The sequence below is a fragment of the Scatophagus argus genome, chromosome 1 (assembly GCF_020382885.2).
Source record: "Scatophagus argus isolate fScaArg1 chromosome 1, fScaArg1.pri, whole genome shotgun sequence".
Taxonomy (NCBI): domain Eukaryota; kingdom Metazoa; phylum Chordata; class Actinopteri; family Scatophagidae; genus Scatophagus; species Scatophagus argus.
In genome coordinates, this window is record NC_058493.1 from 22,397,268 (window position 1) to 22,421,575 (window position 24,308).

Consider the following 24,308-nt stretch of genomic DNA (forward strand, 5'->3'; position numbering starts at 1 on the left):
TCTTGACTATGGCTGGATTGGGGCCTTGGGACAGTAAAGAAAAGCTGATCCCCTGTTAAGCAGTCTACGCGAGCTTCCACTGCGTACATTTACATACTTGCGTACATTTTTTTGTAACTACTAATAAAAAGAAGAGGATTTATTTGTCACATGTACGGTTGTACAGAGTACAGCAGCAGTGAAATGTAACTGCAACACTCCTCACTGTACAAGTGAGAGTAAAGCATAAGTATTATAAGAAAAATAGTGAGAAAATGTCGAATAAGACATACAATAACTATAATAATATATATAAACAGATGCACATATACAGTACGTAGATGAACAGTAAAAAAAGTAAAGTATACTATATGGGTATAGATAGATAAATTATGTGCACAGGTAGTAAAGGCTGCAAAAACCAAATATGAAATGTAAACATTGTGAGGCAGCATAATGCGAGGAACATGTCTTCCTGGCTATTATCGATCCATCTTACTCTGCCTCTGATTGGCTGCCTTCTGTAGACGAGGCTTTGGGCTCCAGAGAATAAACATAGCTACTGCACTTTCATGGCGTCTGCTGCAGTTTTGTTTCCAATGTTGTCCCTGGTTTTCCAACAGCCTTTATCAAGACAGACACTAACAGATAGTATGGCATCATAATCAATAACCAGACAGTGCATATTCCACACAAACCGAACTAACCAAGTTGGGCCAATGGCAAGAAAAGACTGGGAACGTTGTGAAGTGCTCAGAAAACACCTGTTTGGAACATTCCACAGGTAAACAGGTTCACTGATAATCACAAGCTGGGAGGGTGGATGGGAGCAAGGTTTCCCCTCTTTGGGAAACACCTGACTGTATAAGGGATGTTACTACATGGGTCTAGGAACACTTCATAAAGCCACTGCCTGTAAACACATTTTGAGCTGCAGTCTGTTCTGCTTCTCTGTTGTCTTTCAAAAATGCTTTGAATATTTCCAAATGATAAATGTTGTTTAGGAGATGAGTAAGGCTGTTCCCGTCCTATCTGAAATCTGGTATTCAACCACTCAGTGTTGAAATTGGGAAATATGCCACTGTGGAATAAGAAGAGCAAATCTTTTTGAGGTGCTGTCTCACTGATGTACAAAATCTGTTTGTTTCCTTTTGTCCTTTTTACAGTGAGTACAGTTAATGACCATTTGAAATGTCACTTTTGCCTCCATTCAAAGTAGACTTGGTGGTTTCTTGTTGCTCTAAAAGTTCACATGGTTCAAAATAAAACAAGTGACTTGAAGAGGCAGTTAGTGAAAATAAACAGAGAGGCAGCATAAGTAAGAAGACAGCCATTGAATCGTTGCAGGAAATAGACTGCACACTTATAATTGACATTATTTTATTTTTCATTGAATAGTTTCTAATTTTTTTTCCGTGCCTTCAGACCAAGATGTGAATCAGAAGGAACAAACAAATCCCCTGATTTGAGTGAACAATTCTGTCATAAGAGAGAAACAAAGATAATCGTGGTCAATACATCTTATTAACCATCATTTGCTTAGCTGTTATGGCATTGATATACTGTTTTAAGTGGAAATATTCTTAATAAGCAACAATCTTTAACATATATTAGTATCCTAATCTGAAACCAGCCTCAAACAAAAAGCTGTTCCCTGGGTCTGTGCATAAGGATGTTGGACAAGTGGCCAAAATAGAATGATGTTTTGATCAAAAATCAATGTAAGCTGGCCTCTAGGAGACTGCTTAAAGACAGTGATAGACAACTCTGCAATCTACATCCTTCTTAACCATTTAGTTCTCTGTATACATGCTCTACGTGACCATCCAATTCACAGGTATTCAGATAGCTATAATGGTTGATCTCATTTGCTGCAAATCCAGTGTAAAATTCATTGTCTATAAAAATATTGAGATTTACTTGAACATAACCTTCTGACTATGTTATAATAAAAACTCCAGATGTCCATTGCAGTTGCACAGTGGGATGTACTGTATAAATATTGTATAAAATAAGGCAGTCTTTTTCAGTAGGATAAACCAGATACAAAAATTTCTGGGAGAAAAAATTTTCAAGTCCAAAATGTTTTCACATATTTCTGCTGTTGTCAAATGTCAAGCGGTTTACAGCATTAAACCAAGAGTCAGGGATTGTTGCAACAATGAATACACCCACACATCCACACCTACACCCCCTACACACACACAGGCATACACGCACTCACACAAACACACTCACACACACACACAAACTCCTGATGATCAATAATATCAGCTTATTCTACAATGCAACATCCCATTCCTGGACAAATCACTGAGACGTAGACATTTCTAATATTGTTTACAGTGCAATACAAAAGTGTTCATTCAAACTGGTACTGTACTTTTGATAAGAAAATAAAAATGTTTAATATGGTAATGCTTCATGTGAATAATAATTGTAAGTTTTGAGAGTTATAGTAGTATTTGTCTTCATCAGCTTTGGCTTTTCTCTCTCTCTCTCTCTCTCTCTCTTTTTGAAATTCATTTTGTTCTTATTTATCAACTAATTCATTTCAGAATTTTAATATAGAAAATATGGAACATCTAAGAAAAATTAACATACCAAATCATCTGTAATTAGTTACCTATGATCATGATGTCGAGGTTTTCGTCTCTGAGCAGTGGTCTAAAGTAAAGATCCACTCCCTAACCCAAAAAAAATAAGCATCCCCTCCCACATGTCTGTTATGACAACTACGTGTCAAGTTGGATGTGTTTCTGAAGAGCACATGAATATATTGCCAAAAGCAGTGGAGTGTTCTTTCATGGTGTAGCCTCCAGGGGAAGAGGGAGCAGTCCTGCCTTGCTGCAAGCACAGGGAGGTCAAAGGTGACTGCATGGCCTGACGGTGATGGGGCACCTTCATATCCAGACCACACTTCCATCAACTCTTCCAGTGTTGCTCGCTCCTTCATTAAACGAGCAGTTTCTACTCAAACAGCAACTTAACAGGCAGACAGGAAAGCCACCATGGTAGTTAGGGGACGGATGCTTTGCCGGGAGGCCTGTAAGGACCCCCTCTCAGTCATGTCACTTGACCAGCTACACTGCGAATGCCTGAGAGGCATTAGAAGTCCATAAGGTTGCTGTGTTCAAGTTTGTTTGTCACAGTTCTCATTTGACAGGGTAGTAAAGCCAGCAATGTCACTGCTGCAACTACCTGCCAGGAAGTCCCTCTGTGGTCTCTGTATGGACAGACATGTGGACACTTGGCGTGCTACAGAAGCAGGAGAGTGAAGGCGAGGAGGCCCTTTGGCTCGCAGGGGAGAGAGACACCCCAGCACAAGAGAGGAGGGCTGCCCCAGACCGCAGAGTCCCAGGGCTGGACACTGCAGCACCTACTCTGGAGGCGGTCGCAGGCTGTGCAGCTTCCTCTCGTCCAGGCTTTTCCAGTACTTGAAGTTGTTATCCAAGTGCTGCATAAGATTGGGGAGGTCTGCAAATGCTGGAGAGACGACAAAAGAAAAGCTGAAGTTAGATATCAGATTTGTTTGTTCTTTTAATGACAGTGTGATCTGTTTTTGACTTTTTGTTTTTACACAACAGCACCATCTTATTGACACATTTTTGTTGAAGATTTAGTATCTGTGCATCCCTAAGACTTAACACAAATGTAGGTATATATATATTTTTTAAAAAACATGAAAATACCTTCATTCAGGTACTGAGTTTTTCAAATCTAAACCTCCTAATTAGACATTCTATATGACACTTATGATTGTTTTCTTTACTAAGTGAGAGCTGCAGATATGTAGCAGTGTTTGTATCTCTAGTGTGCTGTCTTACCATCCCATGCATCAAACATGTCCGTAATGAAGTAGTCTATAAAGGAAATCTGGGACTTGGGGATGCTACACGTGTTTCTGTCGAACACAGGCATAACCACTGGTAGACCTTGTCTCTTCTCCTCGTCCGTCTGTACCAGAGCAGAAAGCAAAGGTGAACGTCACGTACAATAAATACATAAATTGCAAATAAAAACAACAACACAGTGCAGCTGCTACCTGCTGGATCCACCTCCCCTCATAATCATCACTATGTTGTTTTTTTTCTAACCACCTGTGCAAAGTACTCCTCTGAGATGCGTCCGGCCCATTCTATACACAGCTCCAGAGGCCTGCATGGATTGGAGATGTCTGCACACTTAATCAGCATTCGCTTGACAAGGATGCGATTCTCAGGGGATGTCAGAATGCTTTTGACAGATTCCTCGTCACTGTGTCCCTAAAAAAAAAGCAAAAGCAGACTATTAGTGCAAAGACAGCTGAAGTTCCACTTATTGATGTCAATAAAGAGACTTTGTAGAGCACAGAGCAGCTGAACAACTTTAAAAGTAACTGTCTGTGTTTGTACATAAACCAAAATGGGAGGATAAAACATGGCACTGTCAGCTCATTTTAGTTATAATATTCTTTATGGAGATGGAGTATTCAGTGTGTGTTCACTATGAGCTCTTGCAACACTTAGATGTAAAAGAGGACAGCATACAGTCACATGATTTGCAGCCTACTATATGTTTCAAGACTGAATTCAATTAAGGTAAGCAAAAGGACAGACGGCTTTGTTTTTCTTAGCCAAGATAAGTGAGGTCTCAGTTTTATTTAGACATCCAAGTCTCTGAAAATCTATGCAAAGAAAGAAAAATTCTGGGGAAAATGAGTATCGAATCATTTTTTCACATCCTACCTGCCTTTAAAAGGCAAGACAACTTTTAAATGTCTGTGCTGAGCATTCCACACACAGATGAGAAAGATGGTACCAAGTTGTAAAATTCATCTCCCCACAAAGATATCCGTGTCCCAGGCAACAACAGGCTAACGTCCCCAGAACCAGTATCATCACAACACAAGCTCTTAAAACTATTGTTGCCGAGTTTGACTCTGAGACAGTGTGTGACAGAATGAGATTATCCTTTTCGATTATCCTTCTCGTGTATGAATGCTATTGTGGGTTCAGATGCACAACACTGATCTATTTAGGGAAAAAAAAATGCTAAAATTAGAAGTACTATTTCTACCCAAATATACCATTTAAAAATGTTGCAGCATGATTTCATTTTTAATCTCACCCCATTCTCCTCCAGAGCAGCCAGTGGCTTGTTGATGCTGTTGACAAATTTGTTGACATGTTCAAAGTGTTTGGTCATCTCAGTTGCGAGCACCATATCAATGATAGCCTGTCGTAGCGTTCGATATTCATTCCTAGAGAGAGAGAGAGAGAAAGAGAGATGGTCAGAAATCAGATGGGCGAATAAGGGGAAGGTACAGAGAGCAGAGAAAAAAAAACAGAGAGAGAGAGAGAGAGAGAGAGAGAGAGAGATGACAGCGTGGTAAATAGCATGGAAACCCGTGTGAACAGTTTCTCCCTTCTGACTGCGGTGACAGTGCCAATGAATGGATGCTTTGTTCACCTTCCCCCCTCTGAGGGGACCAGCACATGTGAGCTATTCTGCTTTGGGACTCAAATCACATTACTACCCCACTGCTGTCAACACACACACACACACACACACACACACACACACACACACACACACACACACACACACACACACACAGTATTGGTTTCATGGGTAGACTTGGCTTATCCCCTGTGAGGCTTCAGGTGATGTCTGTAGCACAAACAATCCTGGTGGTTGTATGCCTCTGCGCACTAGTCAAGTTGCAGTTTACATCCACGTCTGTCTGAACAGAGAGTAATGGCAATCACCTGAAGCTCAGGATCAGCAGAACCAATGAGCTTGTGGTAGACTGTGAAGCTTCAAATATTGATGTTGCTGCAAGGAAGTAAAAAAAAGTGTGCTTCACACACCTTCAGCCCGGCAGCACAGAAGATCTATACAGCAAGCACAGTTTCAAGTTGGACACCCGAGATTAGTGTCCCCAGTTCAGTAACCCTGAAATATGGTCACAATCTCCCCTTCTGTTCCTGTGCTACATTCTTATCACATCATTATTATTACAATCATTATTGTTGTTATTACAACTACTCTTATTACTGTTATTGTGTTTTTATAGTTCCAGTAGTCCTGTTACTATCACTGTTGCTATGCACCTCTGTCTCTGCCGCCCCCACCCCATGCTTGCTCATGGGGAAATGATGTTGGGTCTCTTTGTACTCAAAACTAAATTAAAGAGTTTGGTCTAGACCTCTCTAATTGAAAAGTGTCATGAAATAATTTTTGTTGTGATATGGCGCTATATAAATAAATTGAACTGAATGATGTTGTTGAATAATGGACAGAAAACATTACCATGTCACAGCGTGGTTGACCTTTGACCACCAAAATCTCATCAGTTCATTCTTGTGTCCAAGTGGACATTTGTCCTAAATTTGGAAAAAACCTGAAAAACTCAAGAAGCTCCCTCAAGGTGTTCATGAGACATCACATTCACAAGAATGGAATGAATGGATGGACATATGCACAACCTGAAAACATTCCTCCAGCTACAGCTATCACTGGTGCAAAGGCATTAATAGGACATTTTCTCAGTCTTACACACTGTTATCTACATATGTTCTGTATTTTAAAGAATAACATCTAATAAAGCAGAGTTTGCAAAACATATTCCTGCAGCTGGGTTCACAGTGTAATTGTACATAAGCACAAAACTCAGAAAATTCACCTAATTTGGGTCCAATTACAAGCAGTAGCTGAAAATGTAGCAATATTGTCCTAATTTGAGCATTTTCAGACCTGTAAGGCATGAGCAAATAATCTTTTCCACATGTAATGACTCTTTAAATGATTATACATTCTGCTTTGAACCGGACTTTTGCTTTTAATCTTTGATCACTGTGCTTTAATTAGTATTTGCCTATTTATACCTATTTATCTTAAGTCTGTGGATACTGCTGGAATTTGTGAATTGCCCTTGAGGATAAATAAAGCATCTATCTATCTATCTTGTACCTTTCAATATTTTTGAAGATGTTGCACTTGTCATCTCTTGTGGTGATCTGGAAGGCCAGTGCAGCGTGGTGGCTCTCTAGCACAGCTGTGTCATTGTAGAGGATGGCCAATTCGCTTCCTGCGTTGCACAGGAAGCTGTTGGTGCGGCCTGGGTGGTCCACATCATGCACAGTTGCAGCAATCAGGGCAGCCACTTCATCAATGGGATCCAAACTTTGCTGTTGGGGTATATGACATAAAAGTCAGTGGAAATATTAAACTGGAGAGTTTGGTATATTATTATTATGAATGATAAACTAGGTCAGAAGCTGGCACCATATAACCATCTACTACATTGTACATCCCAGCATCAAAACAACTGAGACGTGCATCCAGTTTAGCCTGCAGCTCGAACCAAGCAGTAGCTCTGCACTGTGAGGCGACGGTGCCGATTTACTGATAGAATACTAACATTTTAAGTTCACTTTAATTTTAAGATTCAATTACGAGGAATCCCAAGATATTAAACACATGAAGCTGACTGATAATAAATCTCCATATTTCTAATGTCACCCAGTACACTTTACGTAACATTATATAGCTACATAAATGCATAACTATAAAAAGCATAATTAAAGAGCAAAACTATGAATTATTATAATTCATTTGCACCACAACGGACCTTGTAACCTTCTGTGGAGCTCCATAGATTGATTAACCTTGGGTGATGTAACTTCACAGTTCACTGGCTAAGCCAATGAAAGATCACTGCACTCAGTTCAGAAATAGACAGTTTGATAATCAGCTTAGCCAGTGCATGCCCTGAGCTGGTTACTGAGCCACTGACACACTTGGGCAAAACCACAACTCTCTTGAATAACCTTGGCTCAGCTGGGACACCTGACACTCAAAACTGAGCAGATTGCTGTGCTTGGTAGAAAAACCCAACGTCTAGTTACTGCAGGTACTTGAGCCCCCCCCAAAAAAAGAGCAGCTGAGAACACTTGCAGACAAATGACAGCAGCCTCTAACACATGCTAATTCTTTGAAGTCAGTATTTTGACTTTCATTTAATGGGAATTAATGGCAATGGTTTTCCACCGACTACACTATACAAACTGTAACAGCGGAGTATCACTTTATATTTCACTAAGTAAACACAAATAACAGCTAATTCACCTGAGACTTATTTCAAAAGCCTGCCTGATAAAAGCTAAGACATAAAGCTGACACTAATGATTGTTTTCTCAATTAATTAACTGTTCACCGTGGTTTAGGAGGTGTCAGAGGATAGCAGTTAATAGGGAAATATGTACATCACAATATACCAGAAACTCAAGGTGGCATCTTCAAATTGCTTAATTTAGTGAGTCCAAAACCTCAACATATTTGATGTCATATCAAATAAAACAAAGACTGGCTATAAATGTACACATTTCAAAGGTTGGAACCGGTGTCTATCAACAAGCCACGCCTTTAGCCTTAACTACAGACTGGTAGCAACTTTCTGAAGGCAAAACTCAGGCGTTGCTTTGCCATACAAGTTTGGCATGCACATATTTTTAAAAAGCATGCTATTTTTACTCTTTAATTTTTACTCTTTATTAATTTACCTTGACCCTCTCCTTGCAGAGGAAATATGCCGTTGCGTGCAGGACATCAGCTGCATGAGAAGAGTTGTGGTAGGAGTTACTGGAGTGGTAGTTGGCTTCAATTACTTGAAGCCAGGAGCGCAAAGTGGCCTCAGGGCAGTTCAAGAACTCGCAGACCCCAAACCGGGAGAAGATCTTCAGGCCCAAGTAGGTCAGCGGCCTGTGGGAGGATTCAGCAAGGTAATTCAACATAAAATTCTCCCAAAAACAAAAAAAAAATTGGACAGGGACCCCCTAAGAGCCTTTAATTGTGTTGCTGCCTCACCGTTTCATGGTTGCAGCCTCCAAGTTGAAGATGTCAAAGTCCCAAGAGTCCTCGTTCTCCATGGTCTGGGCAATACGAGGGGGGATGTCATTTAACGACAGCGGAGTTATCAGGTGACTGGGGATGTGGTGGGGCTCTGTGAGCAAAGGAAGAGACAAGAAAGGAAGCATTCAGACAAAAAGGGGCAGGTTAGAAATTTGTTCTTCACTGCCTCTAGATGAACCACAAAAGAAAACGTTTTAGCTTTTAACATGACTTCATGTTATTGTCACTTCATCTGTGTGCTGCATGCAAACTTACGTTTTGTGGAAAAGATGTATTCGTTTCCTGACAATCTGCGTAAACCATCCTGTGGCCAAGGAAGAAAGAAACAAAGTGTCAGGGGCCGAGATAGCAAGTATAAAAGACTGAGTGCATACATGCCGTTTATTAACTCATCCTTTTCGAACAGCCACATAAGAAGTTCAGCTTAGTGTTAGGAGCGCTGGCATCGCTTCTGTCAAAAAACCACAAGCCCCTTCAAAATAATTCAGACACTGAATTTTTTTGGATACTTTGGGTTCAATTGTCTAACTGAGACAATTCTTGCATCAGATCTAATATAAAAAGTCTGTGCCTCAAATATAAGCTGACAGGAGCACCAACACAGACACACACACACATCAGCTTTGACTCTAGAGAAGAGTCAAGTTGCTGTGTATTGCAAACGAGTATCAACCATCACATATGTTTCATTGATCCACAGAACAAGACAAATGATACATAAATTCAGCCACAAGTCAGGGGGAATTCCCGCCAGAAAAGAAGATAAGAAAACATTACCAGTTTGTTTTTTGCAAACCACAGAGCCTCTGAACAGATTAAGGTTACAGCCAACTACCTGTCATTTTAGGTTGCTTTTAACATTTCTAAGGAGCTAAAGGCAGCTTAACATCCTTGAGCCATGACAAGAATCTCAATAGCTCATCATCTTTACAGCAAGGAGAACAGTTTGTATCATGTGTCATTGTGATTTAAAAAAAAAAAAAGAGAGAGAGAGAGAAAAAGAAATTGGTTTTGGATCTGTTTGAATGCCACTGAATTTTGACTGAGGCCAGAGGGTAATGTATCACAGTTGTACTATAAATAAGAGGAAACAAAGACACAGAATTTCCAGATTTTCCATATTACCACTTTCATAAATGTTCCTTCATCTGTGCTGCGACACAGTATTTTGGAGGCGACGCTATGTCGACACCTCATATTTTCCCCACAGAGGAGGGATGAGGCAGCCAAGCTGAGCTTATTAATGAGACCAATATGCAGTTTAGAAAATGATTACCATATTTATGAACTGAAATAGTTGTGTCAGAAATGACACCATGTTAATTTATGTACATATGTCAGATAATCTACAGTGAATATTCCTTCATGAAATTTGTCTTCCTCTTGGCAGTGCTGTATGCTGTGCGAGTAAATGGGGCTTATCAGTGGGGTAACACTTCATCACCCAAATAATCAAACACTGCTTCTCAGTGGTTAAATGTATAATGACCTGGCTCTTCTAGGACTGTGATTTGTATCAGCTGTGAATAAAATGAATACGTGTTATGAACTGGGAAAGTAAATGTTGATCAAGCTGGTTTTAGCCACACTAATGGGGGCACTAGCAATGTCAGTCACTCGACTTTCCAGACCGTACTGTTGGAAGGACTTTCATGAATATGAACCATGAATACAGGATACATGGTCCCCTGTGCAGGAATCTGAATTACAACAGTGATCCCCTGACTTTCTATCTGGTGCCAATATGAGATTAACATGAGCCAGGACATAACAACACCAGGACATAATTTGGTTCATGACCAAATTCCTGAAAAGCCTGCGCTCAGCTATGTTTTGTGTGCAGTGCTAATTAGCATATGTTAGCATATGGAGAACATGGTGAACTACATACCTGCTAAACTTCAGCATGTTAGCATTGTTACTATGAGCAAGTTGGCAGTAGCAATTGGCAGTTGGCAGCAACCAATTGAAGTTCTGCATCCATTACATCCATCCATTATCTGCTGACCAATAGCAGCTCACAGGGTATACCCTGGACAGGTTCCCTGCATGTCAACAGGGCTGACAGACATAGCTGATAGGGACAAACTACCATTCATACCTATGGGTGTCGCTCTGTATTACAGTTTATTAAAAAAGGAATATTGCTTAAATGTGCCTCTCTAAAGATAAACTGTGACAAGAAGCTAATATGAAATCTCTCCGACTTAAACATGTGTTGTTATGTGGTAAAATGAAAAGAAGGAAAATGTCACGAAAAATGTTAGATTAAAGAAAAAACATAAACATAAAACATTATTAGCATTAAGGCTTCCACCTCCCTCAAACCACAGGTGCAGATTTCAGACGAGAAGTAGAAAACAAATCCCCCTCACATGTAGAACTCATCCTAACCATTTGTCCCACCACCCCCAATAGAAACATGAGAGTAGAAGAGCAATTTGAACCACTTGCCAGTCAGCCTTACTTCATTATATTCTGCTATATTTTGAATTGTGTCTGACCTTTAAAATGCCTTGGGGAAGGACCCCTGATTATTATGCATCTCCCCAATGTTGAAACCTAAAACAAAATTCTTTCCTAAAACAGAGAAGTTATGCAAGAGACAGCTCTATCTCACCCATTCATTCTGGTGATATATATATGCATACTGTGTTTTGGGCTTTGTGAGTGAGTACATGGGTGTGTGTCACAGAGTGAAATGTTTACTTCACAAGTGAAAAAGGAAGAGAAGACTGGCTCATCTTTGACCCGAGCATTGTCTAATGGTGGCGCTGCCTCTGTACACACTGGTTATTTTAAGACTTTCTCCCCACAAAGATGACAGCTTTTCTCTTAATGTTCACTGGGGTCTTCTGAGTACAGGCACAGCACACCCCATAACAAACTGGACAAACTAAATATGCGACCAGGCATCTCATAAACCAATATGATAGAACATAAATAATCATCCAAACCCAAACTCACACCTCATGGTTTTCTGGTTTCATCAGCCTTTATCACTTATGCAGAACAAATCTTTCTGGCAAAGGACTGTGTGTAACAATTCTGTCCCTGTGTATATCCACAGTGAACATGTATAAGTAAAGTCATGCTTATTCATCTGATCCAAAGAACAGGATGTTTCCAGGCCCGTGGAGTCAAGAGGAAGAGGTTCATGTGAGTGTGACTGTGTGCATGTGTGCAGAGAGAGAAAGAGGGGGAGGCAGAGGGGGGAGAAAGAGAGGGTGGGGTGGGCTTTCCTCTCCAGCCTACAGGAGCACAAAGGACAATCTAACACTTCCTCTGGGGTTGTTGCCAAGACTGCCAACTTGGCACTCTTTCTACTTCTGTACTTCACCATTGCTGTCTGTTAATCTCTCTCTCTCTCTCTGTGTCTCTCTCCCTCCCACAAATATGAACAGAAATCCTCACGAAAAAGTCCCCACACAGACACTCCTGACTATCTGTGTCTTATATTAACACATTATCATGGGCTTTCATAGTGAATGCTTTGCAGACATGTGTGTTATCACTGTGGAATTCTGCACCCCCTCTGACGTGTGTTATCATATGGGAGTCGATTCATTCATAGCGGAAGGAAGCTGTTTGGGTGTTTCGGACTTCTCAAAGGACACTCGTGCTCTAAAGGACCTGCTGCTTACCGTCATCAGCCCCCCCACAAGGTCATTTGTATGGGGGTCTTCATCCTTGGTGCCTAATTGTGGGGAATAGAGCTCAGTGGTCCTCAGGATCTCCAGTACCCGATCCAAGGCCTCTGCCACGGGCATAGGACTGCTTTCCTGCGCTGCATTGATGATGTTGATTACCTGGACGACCAAAAACAAGTATCATATATAGACAATAATAATAAGGAAGCTCTGATAACAATGGTTGACAGAAATAAACACAATTGAGGTAAAAATCAGTATCAAAGTTCTCTAAGTATGTTTTATATCAGTATGGACTTACATGGCTGAAAAGGCACTGTGGTTTTAGACATACATACATACTGTTTAACTCTCTTTCCAGTCTTTGTGCTAAGCTAAGCCAACCGGATCAGCCCTGCTGCTGACAGCATCCGGTTAGCTTTTATTATTCCTTATATTTTATTATTCCATTATTATTCCTTTTAATAAAGAGGCAGTTTCTAGGCAAGAATTTAATGATGAATTCTCTGTCTCTATTATTAATTATATATTTTGTTTTAAAGATATTTATACAGTGATAAAAAAGGGATCGGACAAGTAGTATGATGTTTGCATTTTTAATCCAAAATATGAACTTGGAGGATCTGAAAATGAGCACCTATGGCGAGGTCAGCCAGCATGTGCAAAAACACAAGTTCTGACTAACTCATGTACACACACACACAAACACACCCACACAACTAGCAGTTCTATCAGTGCTTTATTCTAAAGAGGATGATGCCTACAGGGACTGACTACACAGTCAAATGATACAACAGTGGAACTGCAGTGGGTCATATGACCCATCCCTGGGGACCTTCTCTGTATCTAACTATCTAGACTGCAAACTACATAAACCACTGAAACAGCAGGTCATTCTGGTCCAACATGCTTTCCTGTCTTGTGCATGAAATGCGGCATTTTATCAGCCAGTCTCCTGTTGACATGGTATGCCTGACCTCTTGCCTCAGTACATGTTGCTGTACAAGAAGCGCTCATGGCAGTTTTGTAACTCAAGAGGTCAGTCATGAGATTCAAAGCACCAGTACAAAGTTTTGATCATATGATGAATGCTTGGAGGGATAGAGATGGACCCACCTTGGTGATGGGAGCTTCTATAGTCATGGAGTGGATTCGGGCCATTGAGGAGTGCCTTCGCTGAGAGCTCCCTGGCAAGATGAAGATGAAGATGAAGATGAAAATAAAAATAAAAACAAACATCCCCATATTGTACTTCAACAACAAATTAAGCTCGAGTTTTCCAAACACTTTCTAATGAGCATGTGTGCATCCAATCAACACTTGGTGCAAACAGACAACTGTGAGGATTTCATAAGCTGACAAGAAACGCTCAGAGTTTCCATCATGTATCTCTCTTCACTCTCACCATCGCTCCCTCGAGACGTTGTGGATCTTACGTCCAGAGAGCCTTTCCTCCGGTCTTTGTGCTTACTCGATTGGATGTCTGGGGAGAAGAAAACACCTTACATTAACACACAGACACACACAAACAAACACACACACAGCTCAAGTTTAGTGACAAGGCTGACTTTGGCCCCCACTGTAATATCCTTGGCAAGCATATGAGATGCCTTAATCAGTCCAAACTGAATTTAGCAGTCTCGTTTTTTTATTACTACTGATTCATGCTGTGCTTTCTCAGAAGTTTTGTGTTTTGAGGTTTTAATCCAGGAAAATTTTAATAATTGTTCAAAGTTGGGAATAACAGGCGAAAGAGACACTAGGAATAAAATATGTCAGACTACACAGACAGTACTTGTGGGTAGGATCCCCTCAGTTTTATTGTTGACCATTTTTTTATAATGGAAAGATATTAATTAATATATTTTTCTTAAATCAATTTGTCCTCTATAAATGTGCACCTTTGTTTCAAGCTTCTGATTTAATTTATATGTTAGATTACATGTCCCAAAACAACTAACTGTGTGTCTGTGATTTGATCTAAAAGGGTTTTTAAGGTAATCAGGGCCTGATGGGTATGAGGTCATAAAAAGCCACAGAGGTATAAGAGAAACTAAGTTAAAAAACAAAACACATTTTTATAGCTGCTGTCAGGACCAAGAATTTTGAGGAGGAAAAAAGAAGGAGAAGGACAAGGAGGAAAACAAATGAGAAATACTTGCGGGTCCATCAGCAGAACTGCCTGGATCAAAATGATCAGTAAACTTTGAAATTATATCTCTAATTCACACAGCACAATGCCTGAGACTCTACAACCTTAGACACCAAGTCATGATGTTGAGCTACCTGCCAAGTGAGAAACCGACGATGATTTCACAGCATGACTAAGACAGTCACCAGGGCTGCATGTAGAGGCAGATTTCAAACTGGTGCCAAAAATTCAGGTGCCAAGACAAAATTCTGAGAATCTGTGTACTTCGTCATTGGGATGTTGGTAATATATTTTTATATGAGAAAATTTGATGTTTAACAATGCTATATCGAGGACAGTCTGAAGATGCAGTGTAGCAAGGTTGGGGTCAATCCAGCAAAAATGTGGGAAGAGATAAGTTTAATTAGGTTAACGGTGTTTGTGGAAAAATACAAAGCAAACGCATTTGAGAACTACTGCTCAGTTGGGCCTACAAGAAACCTACAAGGAGGAGGAGGAGGAGGAGGAGGAGTTGGATTCCAAGAGGACACAGTCTCTAAAAAAAAACAAAACACTTTGAAATGCCAGAGAGTATAAAAATAAACCCTTTATTAATAAAAGAAAAAAAAATAGCACTGACTATGTTCACTGAACACTTTTGGGTGGGCTGTTACACAGCATTAGAAGTACAGCCGACCTTTAGACCCAATGCGAAGACCAAGGGGGGCATGAGAGAGTTTTGTAAGAGTTACTGTGAAATATACTGTGCTGTATGATCATGCAAAAGCTTCTTAAACAAACAGTAAGATTTGAAAGTCACTTCTTTTCAGTGAGCTGGTGAAACGACACCAACACATGGAGAGATATGATCCCTGTTTTGTTTGCCTGTCAGGGGTGTTTTGAAATCACTTGTAGCTGTGAATAGGCTTTACAGCTGATACCACTATACAGAGAGGAACAATAGTCCAGTTTCAGGGAAATAAAAACGTGGATAACTTTTTCAAGGTCAACAAAAGACAGAATTCATTTCGAGGTATTTCTCGGCCAGATAAAGCAGGACTGGAAACTGTTGGTGTATGTTTAAAAATATGTGTCACGATTAAAGAAAACAATGATTTTCTGGTATGGTGCAATGCCTTGTCTCCAAAGTTTTTGAGTTTGCAAATCTTAAATTCTTAAACAGTGAAATATCTGCAATTGCAACTGTAAATATCGCTTATCTATCTCTAACAAATATTTGGTGTTTGTAAATAATCAGTATCATCTGTGTGACACTGGATTTGAATGCTGTGCTTCCTAATGACAAACACAATGCTGGCCCTCAGATCCTCGAACCTTGTGACAGATCACAAGCGACACGAAAAGAGCTTCCATCACTAATGCTGACAGCAGCCCAGCAGAGAGAAGCTCAACTACTCTAATCTGCAAGACTTCACAGTCTTTAGAGTGGTTGAGAAAATAAAATCCCTTCTAAATTTGAGACTGAGCAGTCTTGCACCCACAGTAGACATTTTTAGGGAGCGGAGAGAATTTCAGGATGGATCTTACCTGTCTGAGACTCTGCCTGCACTCTTTCACTGGTTTTATCACTCTGCATGGACAGAGGAGCAGAGGAGAACAGCACATCGGTACATGCAGGCCAGAAAGCTCCTTTCATTCATTAACAATTGGCAAAACTGGAAACACATCTCACCTTATTATTATCATTTAAAGGCCAGTTGATAGACACATAGTGTCTGATTTTTCTGTGAGCGACAAAGATCAATTAATACACCAAGAGAGATAAAGGAATATAAAGGGATACAATCATTATTCATTCCTATATTCACCAGTATAACCATTCACTTACTGGAAATGTAATTTACATTTAGCAAGACTAAATGGGCCAGGCCTCAAGATGCTGTCACTCACCCTCCCTGTCCAATTACAGGTGTGATCTTCACATTTTGCTGAATGCTGTCTCCATTCTTCTTTTTGGCATAATAAATCCCCTGCCATTCCTTTAACATGACAAACAAGAACCGAGAGAGAGACACACACACACATACAGAACACATTTAGTAACCATCCATCATAAATACTGATGGAAACAAGATTTGATGATGTACTGAAAGTGGGTGTGGGCTGGGTGCAGCTTGGTGTTTGTGGAGCAGGTTAGGTGGTGAGGGGGGGTGGGTATTTCAGAGAGCCACAAGTTGCTTTAATGGGCTGGGGGGAGCGCTCCTGGAGTCCGATGCCCTTGTTTCATGTCCCCCCCACCTACAGGCTGCTGTGGCAGCTTAAAAAGGTTCTCCCTGCTGTTAGCCTGTCTGGGACTGACCTTCGGTCTCTGTGTAGTAAGATTACAGCACAGTCATCAACCACCGTTCTGATGCACATGAAATAGAACGGCTGGATGGCCAGTGGTGCAGATTTACAGCACACATGGATGCATGTGCAAGCGTGCATGCACAAAGGCAAAGGCAGGAGCAGACATCTGCAACATTTATTAAGAGTGATCTAACTGTGATGCAATAATCTGCTGCGACAACATACATACTATATTAAATATCAAAACTCTGTTAAGGGTATCAACACCCACAGGAAGGTTTATTTCCTGGTGAGATCAGTGTCCTCATTAAGTAAACCACACTGATTGTTGTGTTTGGCCTGAAATGAACAGTGTAGATGATGAGATGGTTTAATAAATGCATATTACCTTTCCTTTCCGTATGCAGGAATTTATTGTTTCAAGGAGATCAGGCTTATTCTTCTCACTTTTAGGCACTTCTATTATTTCCTTCCCTATTAGCTCGCCTTGCTGGTAGCCCATAATGGACTCATAGGCAGGGTTCACGTACTGTGAAGGAGAGGTAACAACAACGTTCAAGCTTTTTCCGAGTTGATCATCTACTGTTTGTAAAATCCACACAGACAGTTAGCGTGATGACCTCTAACAACATATGAACCTTGCTAACTGAAACAATGGGCTTTTCGGAGAAGCAGACATATCCATTGCTTTGATTTCATGTGAAAACGTAATATGATAACACAAGCTACAGTGCTTTTGGTGTTAACAAAAAGAGCCGTTCAGCAGGGCCGAGACTGCGACTATCACAACTGAGATCTGGGATCACAAGACATGAACAGGCACTAAAACAGCAGAGAAACAGAAAGAGAAAGAGGGAGAGGGAGAGAGGGAGAGAGACAAATCGTTCATCACAATAAAGCAACTAGAAGTGTTTAAGTTGATTAGAAACCCACCTGAATTACTTGATCTTCAGAAGTGATCTCTATGGCCTCTTGGCTTTGTTCTAGAGCTGTGAAAATAGCATTTCCAGCCCTTGTGCAAACAGAAAGACAGCAGTAACAGAATCATTGTTAGCATGTGCAGCAAACAGAGTGACCAGCATCTATTTATATATATTTATCCTCAACAATAACATAACTCATCTAAAGTTTAACTCCGATACTGTATGGTACATGACTCACCTCAGTTTGAACTGCGCACGCACCTCTCCATGCTCCAACTGTAGCAGCTCATTATAGCAGGCCATCATATTGGCATTCTCTACATATCTCTGAGGGTCAGAGGATTACATGAAGCACCACAGATCAGGGACAACTAAAATCATATTTTCATATCAACGTACCCATTACAGAATACGTTTTAATGCCACTACTGTCATAAGTAAAGATGGCTCATGTACAGGGAACTCCATGTCTCCTGAGCAAACACAAAGGATTTACGATCTGTATTCCTGCCTCACAGTGAGTGTTGACAGTAGGGATATAAAAACGCATGAAAAGAATAATACAAATACAAGCAGCAGAAGCCACATATACGCATTCACACACATCATCACTCACCCTATTAAAGCCGGCGTTGATCAGGGGCATCACAGAGGCCTCCTCTCTGTCTGGCCTTAAAAAGAGAACACAAGTTAACACCCAAGCATAAGCGTAGATCAGAGGTTTGCTTCAAATGACAGGCTGCAGGCCTACAGAGCCCTGCTGGGTCAGGCATTTCAATTCAGACAATATTCCTAATCATTAGCTACTTAAAAGACAGTAAGGACAAGAAAGGCCAGAAAGTAAAATGGGGAGTAGCGACTTGTACGTACCTTTTCACAACGGCGACTATCACAGTGTTTTCTGAGGAGTTGACCGCTCTAATTGACCTGAATGTAAACAGAGGGAGCCTTTTAGCCAGTGAGCAGGCTGGTGGAAAAGCCCATGGCATCAAATCAATTTATTTTTCAGTTTTTCACGCTCCGATTCTCCCTAGCAGGCAGAGCCCAGTGGTGGAGCTCTGCGAGAAGGCCTAGGCCTCTTAAAGAATGCAGTGTACAGGGCCACTCATCCGCCTGTGGTTTTCCCCAGCCAGCGGTCATAAAGGCTCTTTAGTTCCCCATCGGAGCCTGTGCGTGTACACTGAACATATGGATTGGCCAAAATGAATAGGGTTAACATACACGCTGGGCAGGGCAAATGAATGTTTGTAAATGTGTTTTTGGTTTGGGCAGAGGCTAAAGATAGAGGGTGGTATGGGCAGACACCGCTCATTTCTCATGGACTTCACTCCACTTGGTAGCATGCGATGTAAGCTAGTGAGCCCAAAGCGAGTTGGCCATTTACTCCCACACAGAGTCACAATCACATGTGCTACAAAATTTACTCTAAGACATGAAAAGGAGGGCTTTAATTTGTCCAGTCAAGATCATCTGACCTGGCCTCACGTCATTGGCCTTAGATGGCTGACAAAATTCTAAAATGCACAATGCCCAATTCTAAAAGTGGACTAAAATGTCCACTATCATCATCAATTTTCATACATAATAGTCTTAACTAGCATAAGGCTTAAAATCAGTTCAAATGTAAACATTTGGAACTTGACATGTGGCAGTAGAGGACTACTTGAGTTAATCTGACAGGACTCTGGTGGCAGGCCACACAAAAACAGTTGAGAACCACTGCATCATTCTAGAAATACAACATAAAAGTTAAAGTACACTGATGATAAGAGAACTGGCCTACCGGCATAGTGCTTCAGCGTCAAAGTGTCTGGAATGTCTGTGGTCAATGATGACAAGGTCATGATGCTTCTCCAAGAAGCATTCAAGAGCTGACTCTGGTGTTCGTGCCATGCTGCACCTGAAGTTGGCCTTCTCAGATGCCCAGCAGAAGCCATTACTCTGACTGTCCTCTTTGGCAAAAACTAAAAGTACCTGCGAAAAGAGAGAGAGATGAGACATGTGACATCTTCTCATTGCTTGTTTTGTCTAAACAACAGTCCAATATCTTGGAATGTAAAAGATATTCAATTTACACTGATGTAAAAACAGAAAACCATCAAATTGTCATATCTGTTGTTGTTAAACTGATTATCTAAAAAAATAATAATTAGTTAATTAACATATTAGCTCAAGATTATATATATCATACACTCAGAAAATTAATCAGTGGTAATGAAACTAGACAGAAATACTAAATGTATCACCAGGGTATGTCACAATTATATTGAAGCTACAGTATTGAAAAGGGGAAGAAATTTTAACTATAGTAAAACATTAAGGAGCTACGGGGCGGACTGATCAGTAGCTGTGATCGGATGCCTCACTCCCCTGCACCATAGAATTATCTCAGCGAAAAAACCAAAGAGGGAGGGCTACAGTGAAATGTGGTTTTTGATGCCTCAGTATACAGCAGCTCTGAGCTGTCAAGTCATCAGTGGTGCATTCATGTCCATTTGCGCTTGTCATCGTAATCAGCCTGCAGTGTGGGCTTGACTGTGACCTCAGGCCCCCATTGGACAGGCCCCGATTGATTAGGCTCAGCCTGTACTCCAGTGCGTCAGAGATTTTATTGTCCGCTGCCATGATCTATGACACAATTAGCTGAGGTGGCCTTGACTGGCTGCGGCCCCTCCCACAGACCTGCCAAGGCTGTGGCAGAAAGTGCTGCTACCATCAAACCAGCCATTGAGAGCATGCTCTCTCTCTCTGCCAGCATACTTTCATATAACCCCTTACTTGCGTAAATACTGGACCAGAGATTTAGGCCCGCCTCCAAGAGCAGTGCTGCACTAAGAGTAGATTCATGAGTCACTCTCTCAAACAGACGTCATCTCCAACTGTTGGCAGGGAGTAGTATGAATGTAAAGAAGGGAAAGTTTGTTCTGCAGTTTGCATCAAGTTTGCATCACACCTGTAAAACTGAGCTAGGACACAGAGACCTGACTTTGTTGAGAAATCTAGATCTACTGTCCTCCGCACAATGAGGAGGGTAGTGAACTGCTTGTTTTGACAGTTGTCCTTTTGATTCATTGTGATGATTGGCTTTATTTAAGCACCGAAATACAGCTCCTCGAGCAGCGAGCTGGGACACCTGAGAGGGGTGTTGCTAATGCAAACCATACTACACATATGAACATTCTCTCTACAGGCGGCAATGAGTGTCCGGGTCATAAATACATCACCACTGAGTCCTGCAGCTATGTTCAACGCGCACAGGGAATTAGATCAGAATTCCACATTGGGATGTTGGTAGAAAAGTCAACATTCCTGCAGAGGTGGAGGAATGGGGTGATATAGTCTGAGATAAGGTCTTTTCACATGCCTGTTCCCAGGCTAGACAGATACGCTTTGCTTAGTGACAACACACCCAGTCGCAACAGACAAAAAAAAAAAAAAAACTCTCAAAGTACATTCAAGCAAAAATGTTTTTGATGTGAGGATACAATGTTTATGTTCCAAAGAAACACATGGAAAAAGGCAGAGACACAAAGACAGCAAGAGAGGGCAAAAGAAAAAAAAAAACTGTTCGAAGGGGGCAGTGAGCATTTTGGCAGGGTTCGATATCTCTGTCTAGAAAACACTGTTGAAAACAGAGAGGGCCCGGCCAGATCCTGTGAGCTGTGAGAAAAGAGGAGGAGTGGCGAGGAGGAGGGCATGACAGGATCAGCTGTGAGTGACAAAAACAGGAAGGGGATATCTCTCTACCCCGTTTTCCTACTGTGGTCACACTGGAGCGCATCGGACAATAAAGCCGAGTCTTTGCAATCATGCACGGCATTAAATTACAGGACATCTAACGTGTTGCTTCTCTTTGACTGCATGTCATTGTTGCCGTACTAAGTTTAGCAGTTGCTGAGGTTTTATTTTAATTAGAAATGTGCATTTCGCTTGAGGGAGCTACGCTCTAGGGCTGCAACTAGCAATTATTTTCTCAATTGATTGTTTTGTCTGTGAAATAAATGTCTTCAAAGATCTTGTTTTACTCATATCAACAGCCCAAAACCCAAAGTGCACATTTAACTACAGTATATGACAAAGAAAAACAGTAAACCCTCACATCTGGGGAGCTGAAATGTTTACCGTCTTTGAGTGACAAATGAATGAAATGAAAAATAAGACTTTTTTGAAGTTTTCACACAACAGCAGCAACGCAAGCCAAAGGAACAAGCCCAGTACCAAACTGTATAAATGAACCATTGAACTTCGGAGAATGTCCTGTTTGTAGGGATGAAACTGGTCCATGGATTCTCTGTGCAGTTCTTCCATAACGTGCATTGTTCATTATGGTATGTTCTTGGTCATAAATGTTTGGCCTTGTTGCCTTGACAACCCAAGGCTGCATTGCACACAATACGTCCATTAACAGCTTTTTCTTCTTCGTCCTCTTCTTCATTGAGGAACGTTTGAATGGGGACTCTTTTTTTTTTTTTCTTAAATTTAATCTCTTAGCGATGTGTGGTATCTTTCAGAAATTTGAGATTAGTTCTAACTGCAAACAAATGTTGGTGACGTTTTGAAATACTAACCCCGGAAAAATGCTGCCAAATATTGACAGTCACACCAGGTTTAGTTGGACGGCTCAGCTAAAAGCTCCTAAGTGACATGGACAGAAACATTTCACTGGAGCAATTCTGTTGTTTCAGAGTGCCAAAGCCTTAATGCGTTCAAGCACACGAGCATCAAACATTCAGATGTTTGGCATTGTTTTTACGATACCTGAAGTGGGTCTTTGATTAACTTCATTGGTCCAAATTGCACCTCTGTTAATGTGGTCTGAAAGATAACAAGAACACAAGAGTTAGAATGAAATCATTTCCAAGACGTGATATTTTCAGTTTCAGTTTTTCAGATTTTAACCCTCTCATTTTGCAGACATTTGCTTTATTTGGGGCTCCACAGAGCTCATAAAAACAACATTATCAACCACAATTATCCTTTTTCCTTTCCTCTGACCTTATTAAAACCCAATAAGAAGAAAAGTGTTAGAGTGGTAACTCTTGCGCTTATGATTAAGGTGACAAAATAATGAAATGACCATTCATGAAGACATGTATCAATATACAGACACAGAAATGTACAATATGTTTTCCTACATGGTGTTTACTTGTGTGTTAGTTATGTTCAGGGCCAGTTGGACTGCAGAGAGACCTCTTAAGAACAAGCTGTAATGAAACACCACAAACAGAAAGCCAAACAGACTTATTTTGGGAGGACTTGGGAAAAGTAAGTATTCTTAACATTCATGTTTTACAGCTGAGGTCTTACTCAACTTGAGTAAGTTTTCTGCTACTTTATACTTCTACTTCACTCACACTATGCACATTACACTACAGTATATATATTGCACATTTTTTACTGTATGATACCTTTACATACTGGATAGTATTTACCACAGGTTAATATTTTACACGCAAAACAAGATGATCATCTCACAAGATGCTGTTATAAACTACCAAAAATAAAATTACTGATATTAGTTCCACATCAACCAAGTATAAAAGTAAAATGCTTCTTATACATTAAATAATGTATGCTTCTCATACATTATTTAATCAGTAGTAAAAATCAGCAGTTACAGCATAATAACACTCAAAAAGACCATTTGTCTGCAAGTACTTTTGCTTTAAGGCTTTTGCTAGTTTTACTTAATTCAAGCATCTGAATACTAAATACTTCTTACATCACATCGTTTTAGGACCCAATTATGTCACACAGGCCAAAAATGTCACAGAGACTGGGACTTTTACACGGTACATAAAATACCTGCCCTTTGCCCTTTCACAACAGTAAAATTTTGCTTACAAATGAATGCCTCCATGATTATTATCCAATAATATAATCTCTCCATTTGCTACTTTCACTTCAGTAAGATTTGGACTATTTTTACACTGTTGTAATGTTATTTGACTGAAGTACAGTAAATGATCTGTACACCATGAACGGACTGAATCAGCAGCAACAAATGCTGGCTATATGTTCTCATGGTTTCAAATTCAACTCTAAGGTTGATTTGTGAAAATGTTAATAACGTTAATAATAAATAAATAAATAATAAAGAGATGATTCAACTCATTGCACTTTTTCCTACATGAACTTACTCTTTTCTGTCTGCAAATAATTTAGCTTCCTTCCTGCTAAATGGAACCCAGCTCAGGGGTTAGTAACCATAGCAACGAGGCCCCTTGCGGACCGCCATCCCTCTAGAATTCCTCGTCTCCGTAAACAATCTACACATGTAAGGAGGAATACAGAGAGGAATTTTAGAGCACGCCGGGCAGCAGTAAATCACTTCTTGCTAAATTGTAAGCCTTTTGAAAGCTCCATGAAACGGCAAAGTGGGGGAAAAAAAAAAAAAAGCTGATTAGCCCTCGGTTGTAG

At 40.6% G+C, this 24,308-nt stretch overlaps 1 protein-coding gene across 2 annotated transcripts in view; it reads right to left on the reverse strand.

Annotated features, from left to right (window-relative positions):
• Positions 1–1,342: 1,342 nt before the first annotated feature.
• pde8a (phosphodiesterase 8A) overlaps positions 1,343–24,308 on the reverse strand; it is a 43,550-nt gene continuing 20,584 nt past the window's right edge. The window contains exons 2-22 of one of the 2 annotated variants that reach the window (XM_046392158.1): positions 22,647–22,703; positions 19,672–19,862; positions 18,759–18,815; positions 18,505–18,559; positions 18,127–18,215; positions 17,899–17,977; positions 17,354–17,494; positions 16,567–16,655; positions 16,349–16,400; positions 16,204–16,246; positions 13,930–14,007; positions 13,641–13,711; positions 12,519–12,683; positions 9,130–9,178; positions 8,830–8,965; positions 8,526–8,724; positions 6,934–7,151; positions 5,089–5,221; positions 4,080–4,244; positions 3,807–3,936; positions 1,343–3,465 (exon numbers count right to left, since the gene is read on the reverse strand). In XM_046392158.1, the coding sequence (XP_046248114.1) occupies positions 3,359–3,465; positions 3,807–3,936; positions 4,080–4,244; positions 5,089–5,221; positions 6,934–7,151; positions 8,526–8,724; positions 8,830–8,965; positions 9,130–9,178; positions 12,519–12,683; positions 13,641–13,711; positions 13,930–14,007; positions 16,204–16,246; positions 16,349–16,400; positions 16,567–16,655; positions 17,354–17,494; positions 17,899–17,977; positions 18,127–18,215; positions 18,505–18,559; positions 18,759–18,815; positions 19,672–19,862; positions 22,647–22,703 (2,304 nt within the window). In that variant the 3' untranslated portion in view covers positions 1,343–3,358. The other variant, XM_046392168.1, reaches the window with a different exon arrangement.